We start from the raw sequence: 16,100 nt of genomic DNA on the forward strand, positions 1-16,100 counted from the left end.
GTGATCTACATCAGCTTATAGACCATGGACATGTTTGTTAAGGAATAAAGCTTTCTTTAACCAAATAATGGATAAAAGCCACCTTTTGGGGTACATTGTGCACCTTGTTCAAGGGTAGTTGATATCCTTACTCCAGGGTGGAGAAAGCCTGAGGAACAAAGAAAGTTATGACCTCTAAGCCTTCCCCCAGTCCAATGGAGAAATGAAAATATACACCTTAGTTGTGCTATGGCCAGATAGCAAAGCTGATGTATAGAGAGGAAGACCTTGTAACTCCAGGTTTTCATCTGATAATATCCAATCTTTAGCTGGCATCTTCTCTAGTTCTTGATCCAAGTTTTTTTCGCTATTACATTAAGGTGTGTCGCCAACCAAGATGAAAGTAATGTAGGGGTGACCAAACAGTATGTTTATTTAAGCAAGAGACCCTGCTGTTTGCGGACAGAAAGTGGTAGCATGTCTGTTGTGGATGTGAGTGGAGATCGTCAGGAATTCATCACCCTAGCAGGAGATATAAACCTGCTTGCTCTGTCTCTCTCTTCAGCCAGTGACATCTAAAATGTGAAACACAAAGACTGGCACTATTTACCCAGCTGGACCAGGGTTTTGCAAAACTTCTCTTGGGGGAACAGCTTGAGGTTTATGGCATTATGCTTTCCAGCTCGCTGACTGAAAGACAGGCAGTTGTTTTTGGGCATTTTACTGTGGGTCAAAAACTTGCCAGGATCCAGTGCCTAGAGTTTCATATGTCATTTGTGATTTGCTATGATAAGGACAGACACGGCGACGGACCTCTCCAGCCACCATCCTGCGCAGACATGGTGTTTCAGGGCCGCAAAGGGAAGGAGACCTTGAAGGAGAGAGGGCTGGAAGGTGCTACCGAGCAGTCCCTTTGGTAATACGAGTAGAAAGAGTTGCACCGAGGAAGCTCTTTGGAGCCATGTGGTCCCCAGTGCCTCTCCCACCTCCTCCTCCTCAGGCGGGAGGAGGCAGAGTTGCTGCTGCTGCCAATGCGCCAGGATAGAGAGATCTCGGCGCGGGAGGAGATGACGCAAAAGGCAGAGCTCCCCCCAAAAAAGTGTTTCTCCAGGACGAAGATGGCGGCAACTTAGCCCAGGGGCCCAAGATGCCTGTGCCCATCGGGGGCCCCCAGCCAGGCAGTTCCGCCCCGTGCGCCCGGGGACACCGCGCCCGGCGGCAGCAGCGGCGGCAGCCGCAGCCCATTGTCACCAGCAGCGGCGGCGGCCCCGGCAGCCTCCTCCTCCTCTTCCTCTTCCTCCTCCTCCTCTTCAGCATCCTCGGCAGCGCTCCGGGAGCCCTGCAGCAGCGTCTCTCCAGTTAGAGCGGAGGGGGGAGAAGAAAAAGAGAAGACGGAGACAGCGGTGCAGGCGTCTGTGCCGGGGCTCGGGGCTGAGGAAGAGGAGCAGCGAAGGCGGCAGGGAGGAAGAGGAGGCGAGGAGCCCTCCCGGAGCCGTCCGTCGGCAGCGGGGGACGTGGCATGCAGGTGTCCGGGGGCAGCAGGCTTTTCTCAGGAGGGAGATGGGGTGCTGCGATCTGACCATGCCTGGGTGAGAGGGGGAAAGGACCAGCCGCGCAGCCCCGCCACCACCAACTATCACCACTACCACCACCATCTCCTCTCCCTCCTCCTCTCTCTGCGTTATTGCTCTTATCTTCTCCACGGCACTCCGCGTTGGATGGACTGGGGCTGCTTCGTGTGGTGAGACCAAGGCAGAGCCACCGGCGAAGCCCAACAATATCTCAGAGGAAGAAAAGAAGAAAGAAAAAAAGAAGAGGGAGAAAGAGAGAGAGGAGGAGAGTGGAAGAGAGAGCAAGCGAGGAAAGGGAAGGCAGGCAAGAAAATCCCCCCAATCTTTTAAGTCAATGCATATTGTGGTGACACTGGCAAAGGAGCCCTCACGGTGGAGTCGGCCAGGGCTGTGCGTTCCCAAAATATGACCAGGGGTGCTTGGATGTGCAGTCGGCAGTATGATGACGGCTTAAAAATCTGGTTCGCACCCCGGGAGAACGAAAAACCCTTCGCGGATTCAGAGAGGGCTCAGAAATGGCGACTGTCCCTGGCATCGCTCTTGTTTTTCACAGTCCTGCTCTCTGATCACTTGTGGTTCTGCGCCGAGGCCAAATTCACGGGGACCGGAGAGAAGGAGCAGCCGCCGCCCGAGAAGCCGGAGCCCGCGGAGCCGGAGCTGCTGGCGGGCATGGGGGAGCCGGCGCCCCCCACGCCCGGGCTCCTCGCCCCCCCCTCGCCCTCCCTCCCGCCCTCCCCCGGCAGCAGCGACGGCGGCAGCCGCGGCAGCCGCACCAACGCCACCGAGCCCCGACACGCCAAGGCTGCTTTCCTGGGGAACTCCACCGCCAGGCCCCTGGAGACGTGCCCTCCCCCGAGCTCCTCGTCCGGGCAGTGCTTCAGCGTGGGGGACGCGGAGGCGGTGTGCCGGCGGCGGGGGGGGCAGGAGCGGCCGCGGGGCGCGAGGCAGAGCCCGGCGCCCGGCTGGGACCTGACGGATTTTTACCTTTCCTTTTGTAATTCCTACACACTTTGGGAGTTGTTCGCCGGGTTGTCCAATCCGGACACTTTGAACTGCAGTCTGGATGTGGTGCTGAGGGGGGGAGGCTCCTGCAGCCAGTGCGTCCAGGCTTACCAGCGCTACGACCAGCACGCTCAGGAGAAATACGAAGAGTTTGAGGTTATGCTCCAGAAATATTTACAGTCGGATGAGTACTCGGTGAAATCGTGTCCTGAGGATTGTAAGGTAGGAGCCCCTGCTGTGTTTCCTGTCCCTGGCTGGCGGGCTGGCGTGCCTCCCTCAGCTGTTGTGGCTGTCGCGGTCCCTGTTTTGGCTGCTTCGGTCTCTGCTCCTGGCGCCGGCTGTCGTGATTTTTAGGGTGCAGTCGGAGATGCGGAGGATGTCGGCGCGGAGACCCCGTTAGCGGATTGATAAAAGGGAGGCAGAGAGAGGGGGAAGGTTGAAAAAAAAAAAAAAAAGTGATCCTCCGTCCTTTGGGAGTGCAGCTTTGGATTCCCCCTCCTCATGAATATGCGATTGGCTCCGACTCGGCTGCCGGCTTCCAGCGGGCTGGGATGCGGTTTGGCGGCAGGCAGCGACGGGGGCTGCATGCCAATGAGCGGGGCCGGGACGACAGTCGGGGCCGCCCGACGACGCTGCCCTGCCCGCGGTCCCTCCGGGGCGAGTCGGGGCCGGGGCTTGACCGAGGCCGGGGCGGCAGGTGGCCGCGGTGCCCGGAGGACGGGAGTCTCGTCCCTCAGCGGCGGCCGAGGGCGCGCACCGACGGCTCCGTGTGGGTTCCATCGCGCTCTTGGCGCCGGGGGCTACGGGCAGAGGCGGCGGGTGCGCGGAGCGGCGGAGCTGGGGGGCTCCCGGGCGCCTCCGGAGCGGGGAACGGGACGGTGCCTTCAGGCGCTCTGCCAAAATCGTGAAGCTCAGAAGCTGGAGGACGTGGGTGGATGTCAACGGGCGCCACGCTGGTCCTTGGTTGGGAAGCGATGGTGGCAGCCTTTCAATAAGCCACGGTGGTTTTCTTTGGTGCTGCCAGTGACCTCTCAGACAGATCCAGAGTTTTTTATTTTCCTTTGTTAGAAGGAAGGGTCCCATTTCGACTCTGTATAGCTGTTGTCTTCTCTCTACTTTTGGCACAAGATTAGTTGGCCTAGCTCTCAAGACACCAAAGGGCAGAAAAAAAGTGTTAGCTTTGACACCTAAAATTACTAACTGCCTGCTTTTCAACCCATTAGTTTGAGTATTTATTGGGAGGTGGGCCAGGTGAATGGTTTCTGCCCTGAACTGTATTATCTGGACTACTGTAGCACTACATTAACTAGTCTGAACCAAATCCTGCTTTAGCAGTGGAACACAACAGTGCATACAAATCACTGCTCTGAACAGTAGGCATAGCAGTACCTCTGTGCTTTGTAACTTCAGCAGTGCCCTCTGAAATAATTTCATGGTAACAGTCCATGCCTAAAGAATCCCATTCACCAATGAGCTAGTGCAATTTGCACATATCTTTGCCACAAAATCAATCCGCAGTCCCTCCAGAAGCTGAAATATCCTGTTATCTAATTGGATAATATTGGAAAGTTTTTTTTTTTTTCTTGTTAAACTTCAAAAAAGTAAAGTAGTGTCATCAGTAATTTTGACTTCACTGTTTCTGGGTTATAAACTGTGTGTGTACATACTTGTATATAAGTCACATACTCAGTTACTGATAATGTAAATATATTTTATTTCCAGAGTGAATTGGCCAAGTAAAAAGCATACATTGTATCATACAGTGTATCAAATGTAAATAAATGTCTACTACTGTAGGGACAACTTTGCCATTTCAGTAACTCTTTAGCTAGAAATTGACCTACTGCTCTGTGCTGCCAAACGATAAACATCTACTTTCTTAAAGTGATTTTTTGTATCACAGTTTAGTTTGACTGAACTTTACCACCAAGCATGCAGTTTCTCTACAGAATGTCACAGTGCAAAAGGTGTTGAAAAAGAACAGAATAGCAAATGTACACTGCATAATGATTTCTCCTTCAGAGACTCAATAAGGAGAAATATGTATCTAATGATGGGGGAAAAGTTGCTGACATTAAAATGATTGCATGAAACATATAAATAAATTAGACAAATGCAGTACCTATGACCTGCAGTTCTCTGGTTCCAAGCACCAGATAGTAATGCTCTATGTTTCGAGAATTTGGCCAACTAGTCTGTGTTAAAAATGAAGGGTATTCCACGAGGGAAAACGACAACAACAACAAGAACAATAAAACCCCCAAACCGCAACAAAACAAAACCAGAAAAACCCCACCAAAAAAACAAGGGTGCAACTTAGTGTTTTCTTTCTCTCCTCGGGGAAGCCAGAGGGCGGCGCAACCGGGTACGCGGAGCGGCTGGGCTGGGTTTGGATGGGCTCAGTGTGGCTGGACTGGGTTGGGTTTGGCTGGGCAGGGCCGGCTGCTGGCGGGGAGGTCGCTGTCCAGCGTGCTGGAGGGGCAGCGCCGTGGGCTGGGTTTGTCTGGAGTGGGTTTGGATGGGCTGCGTGTGGCTGGGCTGGGCTGGGTTTGTCTGGGCAGGGCCGGCCGCTAGCGGGGAGGTCTCTGTCCAGGGTTCTGGAGGGGCAGGGCGGTGACCTCGCCTCCTGGCTGCGGAGCCGCCGGTCTCTTCCACCCGTGTCCTTAGTTGTTGCCTCTGGGTCCCTCTGGAGCCTTTTAATTCGTTCGGGTGGTTGAGCGAGCATTTAGCTGGTCCAGCGGTCTGATAGCCATATGTACTAATGTCCTTGTATGTGGTCTACCCTGAAGTGTGTACAGGTGAAACTAGAAAATCGTGGTGAATACTTTGTGAGAACTGAGATATTTTTGCAGGACTTTCTGGTGTTTTTTACATATTTTGTTTATAAAGCTCAGTCAGGAAACAGATTTCTTTTCATGTTAGTAAATTTTTTTTTTTTTTTTTTGAGTTTTGGGCATCTAGATAATTCTTTGCTTAAGAATCAGAACAGAAAATGACATCTGACTATGTGCTCTAGGTACACCATTTGGTTGGTTTATATAGTGAGCTACTTTGTCCTTCCTTTTAAACAAAATGCTAAAAATATTTACTTTACTCAATAATCATATATGTAAGCACTGGCATAATATAATCAAAGACTTGTTAAAGAATCTATTTCTATTTAAGAAAGTTTTAGTATTCTGGGAGGGCTACTACATTCAGAGAAAAGAGATTTTTTCATCCAGTTGACCAGCTATAGCTGATGAAAAAATCAATAAAATTTACACTTATTAACAGTCAACCTAAAACTTGTGATTGGCTATTATTTCTCCCTTCCCCAACTCTCTCCACCACCATACTCCACCATTGACACAATTTGTTCTCACATTAGATTCAAAATCATGGTGATTTCTCAGTCCAGCAAGTTATATATTTCCAGAAAATACTATTGGTTATAACAAATAGTACATATCAAAATACTTTTGATGTATGAGACCTTAGATTTTCTTTAATTTATCTGGAACAGTAAGAAAATGAACTTTCAAAATGTTCTGTGTTTCACTACATGTCTCCTGGCCTCTGAAGAATACTATAAACAAGTTGTTTTGTATTGCAGAATTTTGCAGTCAGGAGTTGTTTGGGTTATCAGATCACATTTAGTTATTTTACATGGTTAGCATTGGTTTAGGTTTTAATATATAAGAGTACTCACTTTTTTTCTTTTTAAAATTAATTAATTAATGAATTTCTTTATTTTAAGAATGCAGTCCTTTAATTAAGGTATTACTATTAAACCTCTCATTGAGCTGCATTGATATTTTTGAAGATTTTATAGAAAATGCTGAAAAATTGAATTTTAGTATATTTGGAAAATCATTATTTATTTTTGATAGCATCAATGAACCTGCATATGCATTTTATATTGTTAGGATGTCAGTAGATTTATATGTTGTTTAGAAATTCTGGATATCAGTGTTGTCTCACTATAAATCCATCTTAAACTTACTTCTTAAAAAACATCCTTGAAGACTGATGTCTCTATATATTGTTTTCTTGTCTTGATAGTTACATGTCTGTAATGGCTAAACAATAAGAAACACAAATACTGAAATGTATTACATATTCATTAAGGTGACATAAATAGGTTGATATAGATTTAATGAATCACTGAAGAAACAGAGTAACTGAGAATCTTGGTCTACTTTTCTGTTTTTCTCTTTTAATTTAATGTAGAATTAAAACATATATTTACTTTTTTTTTTTTTTTTTCATATTATAAAGTAGTGATTGTATTTACAGAGATTGCTCTTGGCAATATCTGTAGTTTCTTGGTTTCCAGAATATCATTTTTATATGCAGTGGGACATAGAACTGTATTCAAATAGTTAACAGAACTGTATTGGCTTCATGTTGGAAGACACAGTTCCTCATAATGACTTATCAGCTTTCTATCAGGGGAAATACTGAAGTTCTTATTCTTAAGACATCAGGCAATCACTCTGTGGAATAAAAGAAAATTCTGGCTACTTCTGATTAAGAACTGGGTCAAATAACTAAGTAGGACATATGAATGTAAAGGTTTTATTTTTTATTTTTTTTTTTGAGAGAGAGTTAGAACTTATGTCTTTGTGAAAAGACATGTCAGAGGCCGAGGGTTTCTGGCCAGATGTATTTATTAATGTTTGAACCAAGTATCAGATATTGTGTTTTGACACAGACTTCTTCAACCCAGTGAAAGTTGAGAGTGTTTGAATGTGGCCTTCTTTAGTGCAAGTTAAATTATTGAAATATGTAATTCAGGTAAGTGGATTATAATGAAGATAACATTAAAATAATTTGGTTTTCTTCCTATAATATCTAAAGGGAAAATTAAAAAGATATCAAATTTTTAATGTCAACACTGCTAAAAGGCAAACTTTAGCTGACATCCTAGGTGCTCAGCATGTACATGCATACTTTTCTTCAGGAATTAATTATCATTTAATAACTTCTGATTTGAAGTTTATGATGTTGGTATCAGAAATATGTGAGAAAATAGCTGAGTTATAATACTACTTAGTTGAAAATCATGCATATCAATAAAAGGTTTCATCATTAAACATAGATGGTATAGCTGATAGGAGTCTAGAGCTGGTGCTTCTGCTGCTAAATAGTTGTTTTTTTTTTTTTTGGATCAAAGAGCTGTGTTCAACTGCTTTTATTTGAGTAAGAGGATGACTGAAAGTTATTTAAAACAATTAAAATCACATTTGTTCTCATTTATCTGGAAATATCAAAGCTTATATGAATCATGACTTTTCCAAGAACTTTTTCCTAAACAGCATATGTAGTCTAATTAGGTTTTGATTTAAACTCTCAGTTAAGCTGGCAGAAAAGAGCAGATGAGAAATATGAAACCACAAGCTCAAGTGATAAAAGAACCCTTCTGTTACAAAAGGTCACATAGACCAGCATCTGCTGCAAAGTTAGATATTTCAATTGAACATCTTAATCACACAATATTTATATTAGATGCAAAAGTGATACCTAAACTAATTGGAAGAAACTCTTACAAACTAAACCTTCAGAAATCTGCACTGATGGTCAGTGTCTAATAGAAACAGGGAAAAATAAACATTAACTATTGAACCAATGCCTTTTCAGAATGGGTCGGAATTTAAATGTTAATTTTAAAGCTCTTTTAAAAATTAATAGTACACTGTATTAAAAAAAAAAAAAAGCCATGATACTCAAATGTATATATTTTTAAAAGTTTTGTTTAAAATGCTGTGAAACTAATGTGGCTGTATAAACTGATCTTTGCACATGCTATTTTTTCAGCTGATTTTTTTTTTTTAATAGAAGTTTAATTATTTTACAAAACTAATTTAAGATATATATATGTGGATGAATTTAGCATAACTATTCTTGTAATAGTGCACTGGTACATTAATATAAGGAGCGACACTGACTATGTAATAATGAACCTTGCATTTTGGCCTAAAATCCTGATTCAGCTATTTGCTTCACTCTCCTGGTTTGAGGTAGATGAATGTCACTGCATTCAGGGAAGACTAGGCATGTGCTTGTAGTCATTCAATTGCTTAAATGCTTTGTTGGATCAGGATCAAATCTCTTCACTCCTAAAAGAGCAAATTTCCCAGCTTGTTCTTTCCAGAAGTGAGTTTACCTCATTAACTTCTTGAAAGTTTGCATGTAGTTGATCATCTACCTATTCATCGCATTCATAGTGTTTATGGGTATTTCATTCCTGATTTCGGCAAAAAAGACTACAAATGACTAGAACAGACTAGACGAAGTGAATTCCGCCCTATTTCAGCAGCCACTATTTCACACTTCCTGGTGTTAGCGTCACATGGCTAAAGACCTCATGGCTCTGCTCTCAATTTCACTTTGTTCACTGATTCTCTTTGCATCAAGCAGTATGCTTCACATGCACCTTGCAAAGAATGCAATAGTCTTACTCTGTCATTTCATGTTCTTCTAGGAAAAGTAATCAAAATGCAAGTTATAGTTCTATTGCTTATACTGCCTAAAAATAATTTGGTCTATACTCAGTAATTTATCACTTCAGTCTTGCCCTAAGAGCCATAATATATTTAGATCTGTGAATTCCCTGAAAGGGAAAAAGTAACTTAGAAGCTGAATTCTTAAATATTACTTTCTGGTAAGTATCACTCATAATATTCCAGAAGATGGAAAATTAAATAATTCATCCGACAAAAAAAAAAACAAACCAAAAAACCAAAACCAAACAAACAAAAACCCTCAACAAAACAACTTAGTTGTTCAGCATGGATGTCCATGTCAAACATAGAAGTTCAGTGTCTCTTTGTAGTCAATAGAGATACATAAGTAGAGTTTGAGTTGGTTCACGATAACGTGGGCATGTAAAACAGATCAAATGGATTACACCCTAAAAGTACCTATTTTCTGTTCATTGGCTCTAAAGAGCACATATTGTCATTTTATCTCAGATACAGACAGCTCCACTGTGGACCTCTAAAGTCACATTAAATGAATCCTAAAAAAATGATTTTGGAATAAGAAAGAAGTTTGGATGAAATTGTGGTCATATGCAAAATTTAGCTGTGAGAAAGTTTGTAAAATCTTGTTACTTGTGCAGTCACACACCAAACTAGTGAAATCACAAGCCTCTTTTGCTTTTCTCATAACTGTATTCTGTCACTGAAGAATGTGTGAGCTACGCAATCTGTTTCTAAGAGATGAGAATAGGAAGGGATGTTGTATGATAGCTATAGTTTTATCACTTTTTTGGGAGAGGGGAGGCCAAGAACTTCTACATACTACTATTTTCAGTTGTTACTTCTACTGAAAAATCATACAATAACAGTTGTAGGTCATTGTCTTACTAGAAATTTTTGCAGATAAATCTAATCTGTTATAGATTTTTTTTATTTTTTTTTTTTTTTTAGGTGAGGGAGGGTGAGGGGGGATGGGGAACATGGTTCTGTATGCACGAGAATTCCTATACATTACACTGGGTTTGATTTTCTTCTCTTAGACCAAATCAGAGGGAACTCCCAAGCCTACCCAATCTCTCTCACTCAGGAGACACATATTCTTAGACGTTTATGCCACTTTACTAAAATAACCATACTGTACTTTTCTGTGTACTTTTCACTGTACTTTTCTCTTGTCAGAACTGTGGAGCAAACATTGCTAAGTGAGAGAGTGTGATATCTTAGTTTACACTACAGCATCAATCAGTTAGATGAATACAAATTTAGTGAGGCACTAGGGACATTCTGGCTCATAGAAATATTTTCTTAATTTCAAGGTATATTAAAAAATTAAAAACAGAGTTATTTTTGGATTTGTGATCTGACCTTGTTTGCAAACAAGGCAGATAAATAAAAGATGTAGGTCGTTCCTTCAGAACATATGTATTGAAGAGCTATAGCCAATGAGCTCCCAGTCCATAATAACAAAGAGAACAGGGCATGGTGTAATTGGCTTTGAAGTGCAGCTGAATAACACTTATTCTCTCGGCCTTCATCTCACCTCATTCATGCAAACTGATGGACATGTTTTAAAAACTGTTTTTGAAATAACATTTTCCTAAAGCCTTTTTGGGAGAACCTGGTAGACGCTTTGAAGCACTAGTCAGATGCAACCAAACTGTTGGGACAAATGGTGGTGATAAATGTTGAACTGATAAACTTCCAGGAGTTCAGTATTAATATCTTGGGTTTTTTAAGTGTCTTGGAGATGGTGACTGGAAATTTTACCTTTCATATAGATTGATGTTGAGAGCACATTCAGAGGTTTCATAATTAGAAGACAATCTACTGATTAAAAACAGTAGCAAAGATGATCTGAAGTTAGCAAAAACCAGAATATTTGGCTCCAGGTTTTTAGAAAATCTGTAACAGTTTGGAAGTCACTGTGGATTTTTTGAGCAATTTCAATGAAGTTAGGAGGAAACTGTACCTGAGAGATTACAAATTAAAAAAAAAAAAAAAAGGCCAAATCTCCACTTTTGGGATATGAAGGTGTCATTTTTACATATTTTTTTTTACGTTACAATTTAGTGAAGTTCCTTAGTCAAGCCAAATTTATTCTTTATAAAATTTGATAAAGAAAAAAAGATATTTTTATTTGTATTTTAGAATGTGTAATATATTTTAGTTTTCAGGAGATATTTTCCAGGAAGAAAATATATCTAGGATACATGTTTTATACTTGCTGATCCTCTGCATGTTACATTTGATGTTTCCTTCATTTTATCTTAATGCTCATGTAAATGGAATCTTGGGCCTGTCAACACACTTTGTCTCTGTAAAACATCACAATGAAGTATCTTTATTACTTTTTAAAGATATTAACAATCCAGGACCAGAGGACATTCTCTATTAAAGGGAAGGGCAAAGGTAGATTTTCTGTAATATTTAGAAAGATAGTTTTTCTCATTTTATCAATTATTTTAGGAGAAAAAGAGAGTTTCCAGAGTAGGCTGGTTGATGAATTGCTGGTTATTGCTCTCCATTGGTTAGTTTGCTCTCCATACTTTAGGTGTTGCACTCACAGGTTCTTATCCGGAAATAAAAAAAATTATAAGATGTATCCATGTAGATAAATACTTGGATTTAAAGATCTGTTAAGGAAGAAATTGAACAACCCTTAAATGCTTTAGAATCTATATTAACAGTTAATTACATACCATGTAACAGACAGCTAAATATAAGATCATAAATATAAAAATTTTTTCATGTATACATATTCTTTGTGAGGAACAGTATAGTCAGAAAATCCACTGCTGGTGTGGAAAGTTTATTCTTAACACATATTAGGTGATAGTTGATTTATTATGCTCATGATTCAAGAAAATGTATATATATTTTTTATTAGTATAACTTCATCATTTAGAGGGGTATCTTTATTGTTGTTAGAACTGAAGTTGCATTGCCCAAGGCACTAAAATGATCTCTGCTGAGACAAATTTTTTGTATGTCTATACATGTACACTGGATTAAAAAACACATGCTCTTTACAGCAAAGCCCAGCTTGTAGAAAGACAATCAATAAAAATAGCAAATATACCATAAAATATATTTTTAGGCTATATTTATTGTGGAATAAAAAATAAAAGTACATATTTAAAAAAAATGTTTTCACAAAAATTACATGCAAATTTCCCATGTTTGCTCTTAACATTGCTTTCACATATGATATTTTTTGAAACTGTATTTCTGTATAGAACAGTTATTGGATAATAAGAACATTCTATTTATTCACAGTTGCAAGTAAAAATGCTTGTGTATTTATAGATTTAAAACTGACTTTTAAAAGAAGATCACTTCATGGTGAAACATGATATCGCACATCTCACTTTAAAAGTAAATTGTTTTAAAACTATGAGAAAACTATAACTTTGAGTTTCAATGTATAATATCAAAATGATAAAACTAAAATTATGTGTGTCAGTCATAATCTTTTTTATTAAAGAACAGCTACAAATAATCCAAAATCTATGCTTTGGTAAAGGCTAATGCCTCTGGAAATTGTCAAGAGAAGCATTACCATAAGATCTATTTGGAATACTGATAATAGATTTCTTAAGCAAGTTTCTGGTGGTTTGCCAGTGGGATGTGTCTCTACTGATTCCAGCCATGTTGAAGTTGTGCAAACAGTGTAATCAATGGAGAAAGATCCATGATGTCAGAGCCTAATTCATTGACCTTTTTATTATGAAGCAAAGTATTCCAAATGCGTCTATTCTGGAATATTGCAGATTTTATACCCCTGTAAGTACAGAAACATCCCTTCATGTTTTTCCTTTCACCCTACGTTCAAGCTGTTAGTATTGTGGTACAGTGCCTTAAAGTGAGACTGGGCAGTTTTGATAAATCGGAAATTTTTATGGAAGGAAATGAGTATGGGAAGCGCCCAGTGCTCTGCTGATGGGAATGCCCCGGCACCTGCTCCCAGGAACGCAGAGGCTTTGCCTGTTGGGCTGCACCGCTGGAGCAGAGCCAGGGCTGAGGATATGCGGGGATTAGATTCCATTGCCTGGAGGTTCTGCACTTAAAAGAAGGAAGGAAAAACAAACATGTAGCCAAGGTCCCAGGGGATGGGTTTTAAAATTCTTTCTGCATTCAGAGATGAGGGATGTTCATTTCCAGCCCCATTCTTCCGTGGAGTTAAAGTCTCTGTAAATATTTCTACACAGAACCTGCCAGAACTTGGATCAGTATTATGAAGAAGTGGGACTTTCTGAACAAGGTACATTGGAAATATTGGGCAAATTATCTTAAAAACAGAATTATTTTTTATTAATTTTTTTTCTTCTATGCTTTCTGGTATAACAATCATTGGGGAAATGACCCCTATTATAAGCTAAGTTTAGCTAACAAGATATAGTGTATCACTGGAGTTCAGGAAATGAGGCTTGCTGTTTTATATCCCAATTCAGTTAGAAGTGCATTATGGTTTCTTTTGTCTCTATTTAAATCTTATAAATGTTAAAGATGAATCTTATAAATATACATTTTTTTGCAACCTCACTATATTAACAAAATTAAATCATTACTGTAACAATAGCTATTCAAAATTTAGCAGCTGAGATTGATTCCTGGGACATGACCTGAGTAAATGTACTGCAAGCCGATCTCTGTATAATAGATGTGAATTCAAAATACTGTTTTATTTTCATTTGTAAATATAGACCCATTTTCTATAATCAGGAATCTACAATGACATAACCCAGGACTAACTCCATTGCAATTAATGACTTCACTTAAATGTAATACTGTTTGGGGAGAAGAAGGATATACTTTAAAATTCAAATATATTAAATCAAAGGGACAGATTAGACTCAGACTGATTTGTTTCACAAACCTTGCTACAACAAGCAATATGTAGAGTGCTTTAAATGTTCATTTCCCTGTCTTTGACTGATGTTACTAGTTTGTTATTATTGTCAGATTAATGGTTTCCCCCACCGCCCCTTTTCTTTGTTGTTGTACTTGGTCTTGATCCCATTCTCCAACTGATTTTTCAGGCAAATAGCAGAAGAATGTTGTGAGCTTAACTTGTTCAGCTATTTGGGGGAGGCAAAACCTTGAAGACAACAAAGCAGAATTAATTTGCCTTTTCCCTCCAAGAGTGTAGGTCATCCACAAGCATTAAAAGCAGAGATGCCGATCAGTGGTATTGCTAGTTTAAACCCAGAGAAGCTGCTTTGATTGCTGTAAAGACACTATATTTACATTGGTATAAATACAGTTAGAATTTTAGCATATATTGAAGAATTGATCAGGTAATGGAAGTTTTGCTGTGTGGTACATTTCAACACTCACGAAAAAGGTAGTAATTTTAACAATGACTCATCTTAACTAAAAATTACAGGTATTATACACACATAGGTGTATATATATGATAGATATATAGATATATATGTCTTACAGAAGGTGCAACAACGAAATTACTGATCTAGGATCAAACATCTTGGAGAGGCTAGGACAGACCTGAAGTCCTGTGGAAATCTTTGAAATGTCCTGGATTCTTTAAAATTAAGAAGTAGTTTAGAAATTAGAGAAAAATGTAACCATTTTTTCTAAATTGACTTTTCCTTTTTGCAGTCACTGATTTGTTTTTTTTTGACTCATCTGGAGATGTAAATTACTTATTCTCTTTCTTACATCAAGACTTCAGAAAGGCCCCACAGTCAACATGAAATACACAAGCATTTATTGTCGATGTCATATGCGCACTAATAGAATTTTACATTGGTCTTCGCAATTCCTTTGTATAAACCCTCTGTGTGTTTGGACTGAAATCTGGATCACTGGTTGAAACAAAACCACTCAAAGCTCCATGTATCTCTGCTACCTAATATTGATAGATTATGGAAGAAACTACCTTAAATGTTCTATTTGCTTAACTGGAATATTTTAGAATATTTCTATTTCTGCTTTTATATTTGCACATTACATAACAAGGGTTTTTGGGTTTTATGTTTTGTTTTGTTTTGTTTTTTAAGGCCAAGACCTTTGATTGCTATGATTATCTGTGAGATCAGGTTTTTGTTACTGTTGTCATCTGAGTTTTATATTTTTTCTGGGATATTTTCAAGGACAGAATTATGTTAGCTTGTGCAATATAAGCATGAATTTCAGTGACTTCCCAAATATTTATTTAAGCCTTTTTTTGCAGTTTTCTGTCTACTTGTGGCTGTTTCTTTCAATTACTGGAGAAACAGTCCTCCTTAAATTTTAGTATGAATGTAAATATTGTAAATATTTATGTTGTTGCTTTATTTTTTTTTTTTCCTTCTCATGGTTTTTAACATAGGCTTGATTTGAAAGGAGATGGTATTTGGGATGGAAGAGATGTTTTTTTCCTTTTATAGTTGTTTAGATCTTCAAGAGGAGGAGACAATATGTTTTGCAGCTTGCAGGAAATATTTACATCTCAAAATTTTACTAAAATCATGATTGGCAGGGAAGATCAAGAGGCGTATAGGGAGGAATAAGAGACCTGTGAATATCAATAAGCTTGTTTTGGATTACTCTAAATTTGTGCTCCTGTGTACAGGATGAAAAAAATGGAACTTAAAGTATATCTGAATAAGGAGGTGTTTAAAATCATCTAGTGATATGTTTTAAAGAGAAGCAAAAGACCTCAAAGTGATGTTTTGCTTTGTTTTTTTCCTGCAAGGAACTCAAATATTACAGAAATTCAGCAATGCAGAGGCCTCGCAACACACAGTGTGCAGTGAGGGCTAGTCCTGCTTGAAATTCTTCACTTTGTGTCTTAATAGAGTTAAAATGCAACTATTTATTTCTTGGAGAGTCTGTGCCCACTTGGGCACACAGCTCACAAATCAAGTGCTTGAACTGTGTACAGGCAGCTGCCCTGAGGCTGTGTCTACATTAGCATTTTAGTTCAGGGCAGGGGTGTGATTTTGAAACAAATCTCCCATTCTCACTCTTACTGTATCTGGATTCACATCACGGAGCAATCTGGGAGTGCACAAACTGGATTGCTTCCCACCAAAATTAAGGCAAAGAAGTGCCCCAGAAGCACATCTGATGAGTTGCAGAC

The 16,100-nt window shown here is 40.0% G+C and overlaps 1 protein-coding gene across 1 annotated transcript in view; it reads left to right on the forward strand.

The window, feature by feature from the left end:
* Positions 1-1,955: 1,955 nt before the first annotated feature.
* The window catches only part of NALF1 (NALCN channel auxiliary factor 1), a gene marked incomplete at both ends in the record, with an annotated part of 461,336 nt that continues 447,191 nt past the window's right edge, over positions 1,956-16,100 (forward strand). The window contains one exon of the mRNA XM_080347475.1: positions 1,956-2,774. Within this exon, the coding sequence (XP_080203601.1) occupies positions 1,956-2,774 (819 nt within the window). The remainder of the gene's footprint in view (positions 2,775-16,100) is intronic.

This window comes from Nesoenas mayeri (assembly GCF_963082525.1).
Source record: "Nesoenas mayeri genome assembly, chromosome: 1".
Classification (NCBI taxonomy): domain Eukaryota; kingdom Metazoa; phylum Chordata; class Aves; order Columbiformes; family Columbidae; genus Nesoenas; species Nesoenas mayeri.